This window comes from Lissotriton vulgaris, chromosome 3_2, assembly GCF_964263255.1.
Source record: "Lissotriton vulgaris chromosome 3_2, aLisVul1.2, whole genome shotgun sequence".
NCBI lineage: Eukaryota > Metazoa > Chordata > Amphibia > Caudata > Salamandridae > Lissotriton > Lissotriton vulgaris.
Window position 1 is genome coordinate 289,844,989 of NC_141690.1, and position 16,980 is coordinate 289,861,968.

Genomic DNA, 16,980 nt, shown 5'->3' on the forward strand with positions numbered 1-16,980 from the left:
AAAGTTGAACAACTTGTAGAAAGTACAATAATAATATCATTGAGAGGGTATTTTTGGAGTACTACCAGACTCCCTGAATAGTGCAACCCAGTAGAGTCCTGGTGGTAAGTAAAAGGTTTAACTTAGAGGCAAAGTATTCATGCAGCAATCCACACATTAATAAAGTGAAACACAAAACAAGAAAAGCCCCTCACCAATTTAGAAACATAGAGAACAATGTAATACATAATGTAAGACCAAAATTTCTAAATCCAACCAGTAGAACTGGAAATATGTAGTTTTAAAGATTTAAGTGAAAATAGCACCAAAAAGCACAAAGCCCCAACTGTAGTTAACTGGTCACGCTAGACTTAGACAGTCAGAAGTTGAGGCCGACCATAATGGAGCACAGGGTGGTTACAAGGACTTAGGTAGACCCGCTGAACAGGGTACCATAAATCCTGGTTGTGGAACGCTGTAGGATCCTACGTTGAAGATGCATCTCTCAGGGCCAGTTCAGAGGAGCTGTGATCCGAGGTCCTGCATCATTGTCGAGGCTGCTATTGATGAGGAGCTTCCGATGCGAAGTCCTTTGTCGAAGATACATCGGACGCCAGCTAGTCCCGAAGAAGCTGCAGAGTTTTTCGCGGCGCTGAGCTGTGTCGGTTGTGCTGGAACCACAGATGGACTGGCAGAGCACCTTCAGGCCCAATTTCAAGGGGGTGCCACCACTTGGGGGGACAGGACTCACAAATGGCAGAGTCCAGGTGCTGGGTTCAGGGTTGTTGAGGCCTGTTCTTTCCCTGAGGCTTTGATCAGGAGATCAGCCAACGAGCACTTGGAGTCAGTCCGCTAGTCTTGGGTTTTAAGATGCACGCACAATCCTTCTCACTCAGGCTGGAGGGCAGCAGAGCAGCAGTGTTTGCAGCATCGCCGCACAGCAGTCCTTTTTCAGAGTCTTTCACAGGCCGCGATCTGTACTGAAGAGTTGGGTCTGAGGGTCCATTATTTATAGCTGGTACCCACTTTGAAGTAGGAGAAGGTTCTGGAGGTTTCCACTCCCCTGAGGTATCAGTCATCTGTTTCCTCCCTGCCCTGACACCAGCTTGTCTGAGGACATGAAGGATAAGTGACAAATCCTTTGTAAGTATGCCTAGACAGAGCTTTTGTGGTGTGCAAGTGTGATAGGTGACAGCTCCCCTCCATCAAGTCAGAGATGGCCCTTTGTTCCACTGTTTGACATTTATACACAAATACCAACTGCCAGTTACACCTAGTCATGTGAACCAGTAAACAGGCTGCAGGCACCAAATGCTTAGGATAGGAAAATACCAACTTCCTAAAAGTAGTATTTTCAAAACTATCACTTAAAATACAACTTTACCATTAAAGAGGGCTTTAAATTACAATTCTTTGAGCACCAAACTCTACATGTCTGCCTGCCCCCAATTGAAAGATATCACATATAACATGTAATAATTTAATCCAATGTTATCTTATGGGAGAGGTAGTTCTTACAGCAGTTGGGGTATCATATTCTGTATTTATTTGTTGCCAAAATACAAGTAACCACAGAACAGCCAACACATCTACCGCCCCTTTGAAGGCAGAAAGTCTTGTTATTATATGATCAGAAAGTTTTGTAATCTGCGGAGGAAATGGGAGCAAGGAAAAGGGTAAAGCGTCCAATATGGCTTCTGTAAGATAGTTAACAAAAAATGTTGCATACAGGTGTACGGTGGAATTTAAGCGAGCCAAAAGGTTATAGTAGGATGAGGATAATGTTCCACAGGCTAGAGATGAAGTGGAAGGTAATAGCGAACATCATAACATTTGAAGATGTAGCTGGGAGAATATAATGGCCGTAACGGCCTGGCCGTGAAAATACAAACATTTAACATGTACAGGTGAAAGAATAGAATGCAGTATAATAATGCCAGGGAATTCAAACTTACGGTTGTGGACAAGCTTCGTCTGTAATGAGGAAAATAAGGTCTCTGCAGTCAGGATAAAGATGGCTCCCAGATACCCAGATCCCTGCTGGTACTGAGTCTTGTGAACCATACACAGCCCCTTGGACGTTACCTGCTTCCTATCTGAAAGCCAGTGGAGTGACCGCAATCCCTCCCTGTCCGAATGATGTTTCTGAACTTTCAGGATTAGCCGGTCAGCCCCATTTTGTGTGGTTTGAAGTTAATTAAAGGAGAACTGGTTAGCATTTAGATATAGAGCATTACAGTAGTCAAGACGAGATGTGATAAGAGCGGTGACCACTGAAACTCTTAATTCTCCAGGCAGGAAGGGAAAAATCTTCTTCAGAATCTAAATAATGAAGATGCATGAACCTACCGTGTGATTAACCTGAGCATCGAAGTTGAGGGTGTTAACAAAGATCACTCTAAGATGTTTAGAAGCTACCACATGAGTGGGTAATGAGCCGCATGTCTCAGGCCAACAGCGTTCGGACCACACAGAGTTATCAGCCCTTAAGGCCACAATCTCGATTCTCTCAGCATTCATTTTAAGCCAGTTGTCTTTCATCTGGGTACTGATTTCCAACATATACAACCTGAACTTATTTTCACTACCAGGACACATAAAACTTACATATCCAACTTTTTAAATACAATACACCCTGCCCTCTTGATTGTTCAAGGCCAACACTAGGGGTGACATATATGTATTAAAAAGGAAGTTTTCGGCCTGGAAAAAGTTTATTTTGCCAGGTTGAGATGGCAGTATAAACTGCACACACAGGCTCTGCCATGGCACAACTGAGCTATGGCTAGAGGGCTACTTAAGTGGGTGGCATTATCAGTGCTGCAGGCCCACTAGTAGCATTTCATTTACAGGCCATGGGCACATGGAATGCCATTTTACTAGGGGTCTACAAGTAAATTAAATATGCCAGTTGGGTATAAGCCAATTCTACCATGTTTTAGGGAGAGAGCACAAGCCCTTTAGCACTGGATAGCAGTGGTAAAGTGCACAAAGTCCAAAGACCAAGAAAACTAAGATCAGCAAAAATAGAAGGGTTGAAGGAAAAAAGTTTGAGCAAAGGCCACCCTAAAGCTAACTGGTCTAAGAATGGTATTTATATAGCGCAGAACAAGCCATCAGACAGCAGAGCTCTGTGCATGATCAAAGGCGAACAAGCCATCAGACAGCAGAGCGCTGGACATGATCAAAGGCGAACAAGCCATCAGACAGCAGAGCGCCGTGCATGATCAAAGGCGAACAAGCCATCAGACAGCAGAGCGCTGGACATGATCTAAGGCGAACAAGCCATCAGACAGCAGAGCGCTGGACATGATCTAAGGCGAACAAGCCATCAGACAGCAGAGCGCCGCGCATGATCAAAGGCGAACAAGCCATCAGACAGCAGAGCACCGCGCATGATCAAAGGCAAACAAGCCATCAGACAGCAGAGCGCCGTGCATGATCAAAGGCGAACAAGCCATCAGACAGCAGAGCACCGCGCATGATCAAAGGCAAACAAGCCATCAGACAGCAGAGCGCCGTGCATGATCTAAGGCGAACAAGCCATCAGACAGCAGAGCTCCGTGCATGATCAAAGGCGAACAAGCCATCAGACAGCAGAGCGCCGTGCACGATCTAAGGCGAACAAGCCATCAGACAGCAGAGCGCTGGACATGATCAAAGGCGAACAAGCCATCAGACAGCAGAGCGCCGTGCATGATCAAAGGCGAACAAGCCAGACAGCAGGGCGCTGGACATGATCAAAGGCGAACAAGCCATTAGACAGCAGAGCACCGTGCATGATCAAAGGCGAACAAGCCATCAGACAGCAGAGCGCTGGACATGATCAAAGGCGAACGAGCCATCAGACAGCAGAGCGCTGGACATGATCTAAGGCGAAAACGCCATCAGACAGCAGAGCGCCGTGCATGATCTAAGGCGAACAAGCCATCAGACAGCAGAGCGCCGTGCATGATCAAAGGCGAACAAGCCATCAGACAGCAGAGCGCCGTGCATGATCAAAGGCGAACAAGCCAGACAGCAGGGCGCTGGACATGATCAAAGGCGAACAAGCCATTAGACAGCAGAGCGCCGGACATGATCAAAGGCGAACAAGCCAGACAGCAGGGCGCTGGACATGATCAAAGGTGAACAAGCCATCAGACAGCAGAGCGCCGGACATGATCAAAGGCGAACAAGCCATCAGACAGCAGAGCGCCGTGCATGATCAAAGGCGAACAAGCCATCAGACAGCAGAGCGCCGTGCATGATCAAAGGCGAACAAGCCAGACAGCAGGGCGCTGGACATGATCAAAGGCGAACAAGCCATTAGACAGCAGAGCACCGTGCATGATCAAAGGCGAACAAGCCATCAGACAGCAGAGCGCTGGACATGATCAAAGGCGGACGAGCCATCAGACAGCAGAGCGCTGGACATGATCTAAGGCGAAAACGCCATCAGACAGCAGAGCGCCGTGCATGATCTAAGGCGAACAAGCCATCAGACAGCAGAGCGCCGTGCATGATCAAAGGCGAACAAGCCATCAGACAGCAGAGCGCCGTGCATGATCAAAGGCGAACAAGCCAGACAGCAGGGCGCTGGACATGATCAAAGGCGAACAAGCCATCAGACAGCAGAGCGCCGGACATGATCAAAGGCGAACAAGCCATCAGACAGCAGAGCGCTGGACATGATCAAAGGCGAACAAGCCATCCGACAGCAGAGCGCTGGACATGATCAAAGGCGAACAAGCCATCAGACAGCAGAGCACCATACATGATCAAAGGCGAACAAGCCATCAGACAGCAGAGCGCCATGCATGATCAAAGGCGAAGAAGCCATCAGACAGCAGAGCGCTGGACATGATCAAAGGCGAACAAGCCATCTGACAGCAGAGCTCCGTGCATGATCAAAGGCGAACAAGGCATCAGACAGCAGAGCGCCGTGCATACTCAAAGGTGAACAAGCCTTCAGACAGCAGAGCGCCGTGCATGATCAAACGCGAACAAGCCATCAGACAGCAGAGCGCTGGATATGATCAAAGGCGAACAAGCCATCAAGACAGCAGAGCGCCGTGCATGATCAAAGGCGAACAAGCCATCTGACAGCAGAGCGCTGTGCATGATCAAAGGCGAACAAGCCATCAGACAGCAGAGCGCCGTGCATGATCAAAGGTGAGCATAAAGTCAGCAAGTTACAGTAGTGGAAGCTGGTTGTGGATGGTTAATGCAGTGTGAGGTAGTGTTCTTTAAAGGAATGTCTTCAACTCTTTCCTAAATTGTGGCAGCGTTGGGTGGTCCGATGGATATGGGGGATGCTTTTCCAGATCCTGTGCACATGGAAGGAAAGACCTGTACATGGAATTATACTGAATCCTAAGCAAAATGTATTCGAAGCAAGCATTTTGCATTTGGATCTGTGCCTCTTCTGGCTCATTCATGTTAGTTTGACTCGCCATCCATAGTTAATGTCGCTGTAGAAGCAAACTTGGTGGAGAATGAGGTGAAAGGCAGGGAACAGCGTAATTGTGGCAGCTGGCAAAGACCTAGGTAGGCTGATACAGCATCATTTACAGACATTGTCGCCAAATGTTGTGATGATGATGAAAGCAATTTGTTTTACCCACAGCGATTCCAAGGAGTGTCCCGGGGCATTGCAAAGGTCGACAGAGGCAAAACAGTTTGCATTTAGTCCTGCACAAAAAGCCATGTTTTTAGCTTTTTTTGAAAACATTGCAACATTACTCACTGCACGCTACCCCAGGGGTGCCTGATTCCATGCTACTGAGCCCAGGTAGGTGAGCAACCTTCCTCATACTCTAGTGCTTGTAATTCTGGGTGTCACTATTATTTCCAGGTGGCAATGCTTGGGCGGCTGATAGGGCTGATTAGTAATAGCAACAGAGCATCAGCAGCACTGATAGAGCAGGACCATTAGCACTTGTCAAATCTGGTGTATGAATTGTGTGCTGTGCTCAAGGACCCTCCAGTTATGAGCCCTTGCACCATGGGCGGGGCTGCAGGAGTCTGGCCATGCTTGAAGGGCCCAGCGGACTCTGTTTCTACTACAAGAAACATTCCTCTTGTAAATGACTGTAGATTCCTGACATCCTGTATGGCCCTTCTGCTCTGGGAGTGTAAGAGTCAAGGCCGCCTTGAAGGACTCCCATTTCTTGGTATGTAATAGCCTGAAAGCTTGTGAGAGTCCTCATCCACCCATCTGGACAGCCTCATCCCTGGAAGTGTAAGATTCCGTTTAACCTGTGGGAGCACTTGTGTCTGGTGTTTAAAACCCCTAATAAACATAAAATCCCAGTCAGAGGGATTGTCCTAGTTGGTGCCTCTTCTCTGGGTGTACAAGAACCCTGGTGGTATATGAGATCTTCTGTCTCTGCGTGTGTAGGAGCACTGACAGCCACTGAGTTCCTCTTTGACAGGTGTAGATTCCCTCTGGCTAACTAAGGTAACCTCTCCCTCTGGATGTGAATCGCGCTATCTTTCAACCCCTTCAATTGCTTGTTGTCTTTCAGATCACAGTTGTGACTAGCCAGCCGGGACGGCAGGTAGTGAGGGACCTGGAGGCTGGTTTAAAGGACACTGACCTGGTGAGCCTGAGGCGCCTGCAGGTGATCCACCTATCGAAAGGAGATGCGCTGGAGTCCATGGACGTGGAGTGGATGTCGCATTCATCCGATAGTACGTCCCCGGACGGTAAGTAAAAGAGGAGCTCTGAGAGTGAGTGAGGAGAACCTTGAGAGTGAGTGGCACAAGATGAGAGCACTGAGGCTCCTAACAGTGATCCACAGAGGCTTCTAGGGGCAGAATAACATGATTAGCTAGGGAACAGTACCTATGGCAGTGAGATGCCAGGACCTACTGCGAACAGGAAAACACAATTACATGGAGATGTAAAAAGGAATAGGCAAAATGAGCAATTATAAGGAGAAAGAATGGTAAATATACCAAATATATGGAACAAAGGCGAAAGTATTCGAAAAGCCAGTTTGTGTGAGAAAACACATTTAGATAAGTCCCAAGTGAAAGTATCTTTGGAACAGCTTGAGTTTTTTCTTGAATATTGCCAAGGATTTAGTGGCGTGTAAGATAGGCAGAGAGAACTCCAGATCGAGCTGCTTGAGAAAGGTTGGAGCATTATACGTTCTGTCCAGAAAGTCGAAGCTTCTTGGAGACGTTTTCCCGCACTGCAAAGAGACCGTTGGCCACCTGACAGGATACGTCTGTTAGTCCGGTAATGAGAAGTGGCCATTTTGGTAATCTGTGTGTGAAGCATGTTGTTTTATGGGTGTGGAATTTAATAAAATATCTACGTGTTGATGGGACAGGTTGCTTTGTAAATCTACTTGCCCAGTAAACAAAACCTGTTGTCTCTTTGGTGCCACATTGTGCAACAACAAATTATAAAGCAAGCACAAGGAGATGATGGACGGAGCACTGAATCTTTTCAGATACTCACCCCCAGTCACAGATCTGGGTTGAATCCATCATCGTTCTTTAGCTCACTCCACCACCCCAGTTCAGACCCAGCTATATACAAATCAGAATTGACCCTGTGCATCATGGGAACAGTCCAGACCGAACTGCCAAGCCAGGTCTTCCCTGGACTGGAAACAAGCATCCTGGGAACTGTTTCAGAGTAACACCCCTCATCAGCCAGCCTAGCTTGAATCCATTTTCAAAGTGACCAAGGGACCCACTTCTAGTCACACCCTGCCAACGTAAGGCGAACAAAGCACACACAAGGAGATGATGGACGGAGCACTGAAACTTTTCAGACACTCAACCCCAGTCACAGATCTGGGTTGAATCCATAATCGTTCTTTAGCTCACTTCGCCACCCCAGTTCTCCAGTATTGAATCTTTTATAGATTCACATGCTTGAATCTTCCCCGTTGTCATGGTGGGAGTCCCACAGTAACATAAGAAATAGCAGTAGTACAACATCACCATAGACCTCCATAGAATAGAAAACTCACGTAAGTAACTTTTCAGCCTCATTTTAAAATATCCAATCTTCAGCCAATCACAGTTGAGACCTCAGAGTTACCTTCCCCACAGAGCCACCATACCTCAGATTTCTTACCGCACGCCGTGGATAGGGAGTGTCCCTGAGCTCTGCTCAGTTATTGTATTTTCTTCTCAACTTTTGCCCTCCAGTCTCAGCTTTAGCAACTCTCAAGGTATTTCTTGGACTTTATACTTTTGACTTTCCTGCTTTTGAGATGCCAGAGCCTAAAAAAGGCTCTTTAGGCCCTGTAAGGCCTGTGAGAAGTGTAGGCTATTCTCTGAAGACCCCCGCAAATAGTGCCTATAGTTGCCTCTACCCTGACCACAAACCCAGGGAAGGCAAGTATTGCCGCACTTTTTCAGGAAAACCCCTCAAAGATCGGGAGGGTAGGCTGTTACTCTGGTTACAGAAGAGAAAGGCTGAGGAAAGGAGGGCGGTCCCTCTTCACATCATGGGGATTATAAAAGATCTAAACATCACAAGAAACCTCAGCCAGAGGCTTCAAAACCCTCTTCAGCTCCAGCGTCTGCTTCTCTGACTCCTCTCAGAGGCCACTCTTCTCGACAGTCGGCGTCGAAGATTCCACTCTCCTCAAGAAAACCAGAGGAGCGTCATCAGCTTAGGGAACCATCAATAAACGTTCCAGTGTCTCTGGTGTCTGATCTCCGTCTCATGCTTAATGACTATTACAGGGGCTTTACGGATGCAAATGCTGCTCGGAGACCTTTACCTCCCCAAGAGGTACCCACTATTCTTCCGGGCCAAAGTACTCCTAAATCCACAAGGGAGAAGACCCTTCCTCCTCCTATTGTTATCACGGAGGACACTCTGGATGCTCAGACAGAAGAATGTGAGATACAAACAGCCACAGATGCCCATGATGAATGGGATGACTACATGGTCCCTATGCCACCATCTCCAAACCCTCCAGCTGCAGATTCCCCTCTGGCAGATATCGGGGGATTTCATGATCTTCAAGAGTGTGCCTCCAAACATTTTGATTTGCCAATGCCAACTAAACAGACTGAGTATTTTCTATGTGGTTTTAAACCAGGCACTCAACGTTCAGTGAGTGGAATTCCTATAATTGACTTTCTATGGCAAGAAGGGCTAAAGCTAATGAAAACACCTGCCTCTGTTCCAGCTGTTATTCCAAAACTGGACAAAAAATACAAGGCTCCTTACGACTCACCTGCATTCCTCATTGGTCACCTGAGACCGAACTCTGTTATCATGCAGGCAGCACAGAGAAGAGCCAAGAATACTGCATCTCACGGAACTGCCCCACCAGACAAGGAAGGTCGTCGCCTCGACAATATTGGAAAGAGGTTCTCGGCTCTGGCGGGTACCTCCATTTGAGCCTCAAATGCAATTGCCATTTTGGGGAGATATATGACCGGCAGATATGGCCGGACATCTCTACTCTATTGGAATATCGCCCGGAGGATAAAAAGAAAGAGGCGAAAGATACTCTTTCGGAGGGAGAAAGAGAGTCTTTGGAGCTCATTGAAATAGCTATGGACGTTTCATCCAGTGCATTTCGACAAATGGCAGAAGTGGCGGTTCTGCATCACCAGGGATGGCTAAAAGCAACCACCTTTCGTCCAGAGGTCCAAGCCAAAGTTTTAAACATGCCTTTTGATGGGGAGTGTGGCAGGGTATGCTCAGACGTGAGTCCCTTGCTCACTTTGCCACTGGTTTCAAGCAAGCCGGGCTGAAGACGGCTGGAATGCCAGAAACTGGTCCTCGGAAGCTTGTTTCCGGTCCAGGGAAGACATGGCTTGGCAGTTCGGGCTGGACTGTTCCCATGAGGCACAGGGTCAGACTGATTTGCATATAGCCATGTCTGAACTGGGGTGGCAGAGTGGGCTAAAGAACGGTGATGGATTAAACCCAGATCTTTTGACTGGGTGTGAGTGTTTGATTGATTCAGATGCTCCGTCCATCACCACCCCTTTTTGTAAAGTTTTAGACATGCCTTTTGATGGGGAGTGCTTGTTTGGTAAGCACATAGACGAGGAGCTACAATCTATTAAGAAGGACATGGATACAGTTAACGCCTTAAGCAATCTTCAGCGGCGTCCCTTTCAGTCCTTTCTGCCTAGAGGTCATGGGCAATTCTTATCCCATCTGCAATTTCAGCAGCTGTACCAGCCATAACCACAGAGTACCTACCAGCCACACAACCGGTCCATCCAGTCCAATACCGCTCAGACTTATTCAAGACTGGCAGGATGCAAGAGGCAGCAATCTGCTGGAAAGTCCCAAGACTCTAATAGGAGACAATGAAGCTCATCATGCCCCTGATACTATAGTCCCACACCACGATCACGCCTTCTCCGCATTCTTTCAGAAATGGAACTCCTATTCTTCAGACCGATGGGTTCTAGATATCTTTCAACATGGCCACACGCTGGAATTCATTCAGCATCTTCCAAATGCTCCACCACGCAAAGTTCTGCTCTGTCACCTTCCAGATCTCAAAAAGGAAAGAACTGTGCTTCTTCTCAAGCAGGCCATAGAGGAAGTACCCCACAACCAGCAAAACAAAAACAAAAGTAATGGAAGTCAGTATCAAGAAACGGAAGGGCAGTCAGTACAAATGGTACCATCTAAAGCGGGAGCTAGAAAAAGTTCAATATTATAAATATTTGGGAGTAGTGTTTGATGAGAAAGGATCCTTCTCATACCATAAAAAGAGAATGGAGAAAAGAACCAAAAGCCTACAAGGGGCCTTTTGCCTACTTTATAGCTCCTTGGGAGGTCCAACCTATACCCCATTAATAAAAGTCATAAAAGCAAAATTGCTTCCGAGTCTTACATATGGAAGTGAAATACTCACTGGTTTGGATTCTGCATTATTAAATAATGCTATTACAAATACATTTAAACATCTATTTCGGCTTCCATCTAATGTATCTCCAGCCCAGATATGGTTGCAATTTGGTTTTTGCAATCAACAATATGCACAAATGGGGCAGTACGTTGAGACCTGGAGACTAATCAAAACTAATATAAATAACCCAATGTGTACCCTTTTGTGGAAAGAAATGGATCAAAATGAAAATTTGTCCTTCTATAAATACCTGCAAAAAGCTCTTGAAGAATTGTCACTTGCTGAGATTTGGGAAATGTCTTTAACAGTTCAAAGTTTTAAGAAATTAATTAACAAATCAGTTAAATGTTTGTCCCTTTTAAAAGATAAAGTACTGTTTATTAAGAGATCCCATGCATGGATGCTAGTTCAGGAATATACAACTCTCAAGGTTCAACCATACTTAGAAATACCATGGTCTGCACAAACCAAAATCACTTTTATGAAAGCCCGATTTGGGAATTTACCTGGATTAAAACATGTAGTGCCCTGGTTGAGAACATCTATACCGACGATGTGCAGATTATGCAACCTATGGGACGAAAGCATTTTACACTTTGTATGTATATGTACAGCAATGATGGAGGAAAGAAAACGATACTTGAAAAACTGCTTCATTGACAGAGGTGTTCGAACCTGTAGACATGCCGTGGTAGTTTGTTTTAGACCAACTGATATTAAAATGAACGCCAATTTTACAAAGTTTTTAATTCTTGTAAAAAAGAAGTTGGATACTTGTGAGTTGCGCCCAGTAATTTTAGAAGCCTGAGGTCTACTTTATGATATTATACATGAATTATGAAATACCAACTGTTGAGATTCATAATAAGTTCTGGAAAGACGATGGTCCAATGTAATGCCTAGAAATATGGAATTTGGGAAAACCTATTTTAGATTGTTAGAATCTTTTAAAATGTATTGGTCTGTATTTTAAATTGGTGTACTTTTGAATGTAGTAATTGTACGATTTTTGTTAATCATGCGAATACATTTTTACCTTACCTTACCAGCAAAACTGGGGGTTTTATTCTCACTTCTTCCACATCAAAACGAAAAATGGGAAATGGAGGCAGGTTATGGACCTCAGAATGCTGAACAAGTTTACCAAGAGTCAATATTTTAGGAGGTTCTCTCTTCAGGAGATTCTTCTTCTCGTGAAAAAATGGGATTCTCTGGCTTCTCTCAATCTCCTTGACTCCTATTTCCATATTCCCATTCACCCTCAACTTCGAAAATTCCTTCGGTTCAAAGTGGCAGTGTGCCATTACCAATTCAAAGTGCTTCCATTTGGCTTAAAGTCCGAAAGCACCCTTCTTAAGACTTTCACGTCACCAGGTGTTCCCACACCTGGATGATTGGTTCATAAAGGCTCCGTCTTTTCAAACAGCTGAAATGTCAACGAGAGCCTGTCGAGTTCTCTTCCAGTCTCTAGGTCTTTGCATTAATATGGAATATTCATCCATTATCCCGGCCAAATCATTGGTCTTTCGGGGTGCACGTCTCGACACAGAACTGGGCAAGGCCTTTCCGACTCAGGAAAAAATAATGGAGATTCTGGATCCAACAAAGCTTCTTTCAACAAAAAGGTTCCTTTCTGTGAGGCAGTACGAGTCCATGCTGGGGATGATGTCCTCCTGCATCCCGCTCATTCCCTTTTGCCGACTTCGCATGCAACTGCTGCATGAACAGCTCGATGCGCAGTGGGTTTAGTCTCAAGGTTCATTCAACGACAAGGTTCGTATTTTAGCATCAATGACGGCTGCCATGGCCTGGTGGATGGTCAAGGGCAACCTGTTGCAAGGTCTCTCTTTCATTCACTCTGTATCTCAGCTAGTGATGACCTCGGATGCGTCAATGGACGGATGGGGGGCTCACCTTCAAGAATTACAGGTTCGCTGCAAGTGGTCCTTACAGGAATCGGAGTGTCATATAAACATTTTGGAGGTCAAAGTAGTGTTTTTAGGTCTGAAGGCCATCTTGCCTCAGATCAAAGGTGCGTCAGTGCTCGCCAGGACAGACAAAACTGCACAGTGTTTTACCTCCGAAAGCAAGGCGGAACGAGATCTCAAGCACTTTCCCTTCTTGCTCAACAGATATGGGAATGGCTCCTTGTCAACCACATCTCCTTGTGAGTGGAGCATGTGCCAGGGATTCACAACGAGAAGGCCGACTTTCTCAGCAGAGCCACCAAACAGTGCCACGAATGGGAGCTCAACGACCAGCATTTGACGGAGGTCTTTCCATCCTGGCGTTACCCAGCATTAGATCTGTTCACTACGTTCCTCAACAAAAAGTGTCCTCTTTTTGCAAGAAGACATCCTCATCAAAATTCATGGGGAGATGCCTTCCAGTTTCCTTGGACAGGGATGTTCGCCTACGCATTTCCCCGGTTTCCGCTCATTCCGCGAGTACTTCAGAAAATGAAGCCAGAGTCTTGTCGAATTATTCTCATTGCTGCAGGTTGGGCAAGAGAATTCTGGTACACCGAGCTGCGTCGCCTATCAGAGTGTGCTCCGATTTTCTTCCCTCCAAAGGAGGATCTTCTCTACATGAACCAGGGCTAAGTGGTTCATCCACAAATTCCCTCTCTTCATTTGTTGGCTTGGCTCCTCACCACGCTGAATTTGGGGATTTGAGGCTTTCCAAGGAGTGTACTAAGATACTACAGAAATCCCTAGCTCTGTCTACGTTGAAATGTTATACACCTAAATGGAAGAGATTCTGTGCGTGGTGTATCTCGCAAGCATTGCATCCATTCTCTTCGTCTCCGGAGCAGGTGCTGCCTTGTCTCTTGCCCATAGCAAAATCTGGGCTTTCTCACTCTTCCATAAGAGTTCCCCTTCCTTTAATTTCTAGGTATAGAAGACGCTCAAATCAAACTTCTCTGTGGTCTAACCAACTCATTCAAGAATTTTTAAAGGGACTTTTTTAGAGCTTTTCCACCTGTTAAGCCTCCTACAGTTTTGTGGCAATTAAGCACTGTTCTGTCTCAACTGATGCGTCCGCCCTTTGAGCCAAAACACAAATGCGAATTAAGTCCCTCTCCTGGAAAGTGGCTTTTCTATTGGCCATTACATCAGCTAGACGTATCGTGAAATCCAAGCTCTCACCATAAATGAACCGCATCTGCAGTTTTTGCTGGACCGGGTTATTCTACGCAATAACCCTTCCTTTATACCTAAGGTGCCTTCAACTTACCACCTCAATGAGCCGATTGTTTTACCACTCTTCTTTCATAATCCATCCCCTGCAGCGGAAAGGGCGTTGAATTCTCTGGACATTACACGTTGTTTAAAGTTTTATCTGCAAAGAACAGAGCCCTTCCGTAGATCCTCTCACCTACTGATCTCTTTCTCAGCACCTAGGAAAGGACAAGCCTTGACACAGGCCAGCATTGCTCGTTGGGTCATCTCCACGATTTCCTTCTATCATGAGAAAGCTGACCGTCCGCTTTTTGTGAAAGCATAAGCTCACTCTACTAGGAAAGTGGTGACTTCCTCGGCCCTGTTTGTTGGAGCATCACTCCCGGACATATGCAGGGCGACAACGTGGGCGAACTCTCACACATTCAGATAGCATTACTGCCTTGATGGTTGGAAGAAGACAGATATCGCTGTTGGACAAACTACACTTCGACGTCTCTTTGTCTAAGGTAGGCAGCTTTTACCCTTCCATGTTCTTTTCATGCTGATTGTAAATTTGTATGCTTATTATTCTCTTGGTTTCTGATGCGTCAAGTTTACGTCACCCACCACCTTTTCTTTTTCTCCTATTGTGTTTATACTGCTTACTAGTCGAATTCAAGCATGTGAATCTATAAAAGATTCAATACTGGAGAAGAAACAAGTTACCTGTACACTGTGGCTTTTCAGTATTGATATCTTTTATAGATTCACATATGACCCTCCCTCCTCCCCGATTAAGCTCACCAATTACCTCAGGGATTTTGTATACCTATACAATTGTGCTAGAAATCTGAGGTATGGTGGCTCTGTGGGGAAGGGAATTCTGAGGTCTCAGCTGTGATTGGCTGAAGTTTGGATGCTTTAAAATGAGGCTGAAAAGTTTCTTAAGTGAGTTTTCTGTTCTATGGAGGTCTATGGTGATGTTGTATTACTGCTATTTCTTATGTTACTGTGGGACTCCCACCATGACGACGGAGAAGATTCAAGCATGTGAATCTATAAAAGATATCCATACTGGATAACCACAGTGTACAGGTGAGTAACTTGTTTTTTCAGACCCAGCCATATTCAAATCAGTCTTGACCCTGTGCCCAACAAATTATGCCAGCAATCTCATTATATAGGAGCTCTGATAATAGTCTCTCTGATTATGCCAGGCCTCATACCATAGTTGTGTTTGAATACTAGCAATCCTCTTATGTTGCCACGTTTCAGCAGATCTACATACCGGGGCTGAAGGTAGTGGTAAGCAATAGTTCCAGGGTTGGATTGCCCTTTTGAGTCTGTGCAAACCTACTAACTTTCATCTTTTAAGGGTTTTCACCAGCTCTTCTCTAATCTATTCCCATACTGTAAAAAGGTTGGAAATTTACTCCAGACAAGGGTCAGAAGTAAAGCTTCTTCCAGGGCGGGGAAAAATGTGGTTGGAGGGAAAGTGAAATTGTAAACGCTCAACAGATTTTGGCATGAGCAAATCTACAAATGTGTATTTGCTCTTGCTAAAAGTACGATTTCCTGGTCTACTCCTGCAAATCCTTGTGAATTTATGATACACGTATATCTGCACCAATGAAAAGACATATACCATGAGTGCATTTTTGTGACTTTCTTGAAGAACTGGGCTGTAATGTTAACCAAGACCTTTTGTTTTTATTAAAATGTTCTATCTCTCTCTATCTATCTGTGGACTGGCTTCACTGCGAATGAACGCAATCTGCGGTCACAAGGAGCATATCGGCACTGAAAGTACATTTATTCAGTGCCAGGAACTACCAAGGCAATGTGGGCTTTTTGAGACCAAAAAATATGTTTGCTTTTTTTCAATATTTGTTACAACAGTGAAGCCCCAGCAACTCCCACAACAATAAAGTTTTGCATAAGTCATGTCAAAATAAGACACTTATTGACAAAACCAAGACACTGACCACCAACATTGGACCAATTGGCTTTGCCATTGCTTGTTTAATTTCATGTTTCCCATAATCTTGTTGAAAATGGTTAAACTGACTTTCCATTATGAATATTTTATGGAAATAATAGTATACATCAACACATTTTACTAAATGATGCTTCAAAGAAATGGTACCTAAAATTTCACAGTAGTTTAGCAAAACGTTTTTTTCCTAGTTGCATTTTTTTATGACCATTTTATTTTGAAACAAAATAATCATCAATCTTGCTTTTAAGTTCCTGCAAGTATTTGCATCTAATCAGAGAGCATTCTGAGAGCATCATACGTAGGCTCATATTGTTAAACTTTGCAAATTTATGTACACCTTTTTTACTGGGACCAATGTCAGTAGCGTAGTCGGATATTACAACATTTATTTAAACAGCTCACCCTATTAATAAAGTCTTTGCATTAATGAACAAAAGAGTAGGAACTCCGTTTTGTAGGGATCGAGTTTGAGACAGTGGGCTGTGTCCGGTCTTGTACTTTCTTCATTGTTAGAGCAAGGACCTGGAAGTCACTAGGCGAGGAGATCTTTAGGTAACGCTGTGAATCATCGACATAAAGATGGTAAAGAGTCCGAAGGGCTTGAGCAAGGCTCTAAAAGATTCTAAGTAAAGGCTGAAAAGAGTTGGAGCTAAAACTAAAGCCCGAGGATCACCCTGTGACAAGGGGATGGAGCTTGTCAAGTTTTACCTGTTGGGTTCAGTGTGATAAGAAGTGAATCAACTGAGGACAGTGGCTTTATGTCCAAACATTGTCTCAGAATATTAATAACAATAACATGGTTAATAGGGTTGTTTGTATATGAATTCAACTTAAAAAAATTAAAAGACAAGAGGCATTTGGCAAAACAGGAACAAGTTGGTTTAATTAAATGCAGCGGCTGTGTGAGTAGCCTCCGGAGTCAGTCTGAATGTACAGAAGTTTTGGCCGATCTTATATACAGTTCATGAGGTACAATAAACCGATTTAACATTGTAGA

The 16,980-nt window shown here is 45.0% G+C and overlaps 1 protein-coding gene across 1 annotated transcript in view; it reads left to right on the forward strand.

Annotated features, from left to right (window-relative positions):
- The window catches only part of M1AP (meiosis 1 associated protein), a 359,391-nt gene that overhangs the window by 35,558 nt on the left and 306,853 nt on the right, over positions 1 to 16,980 (forward strand). Inside the window, exon 4 of the mRNA XM_086964406.1 lies at positions 6,489 to 6,669. Coding sequence (XP_086820532.1) covers positions 6,489 to 6,669 — 181 coding nt within the window. The remainder of the gene's footprint in view (positions 1 to 6,488; positions 6,670 to 16,980) is intronic.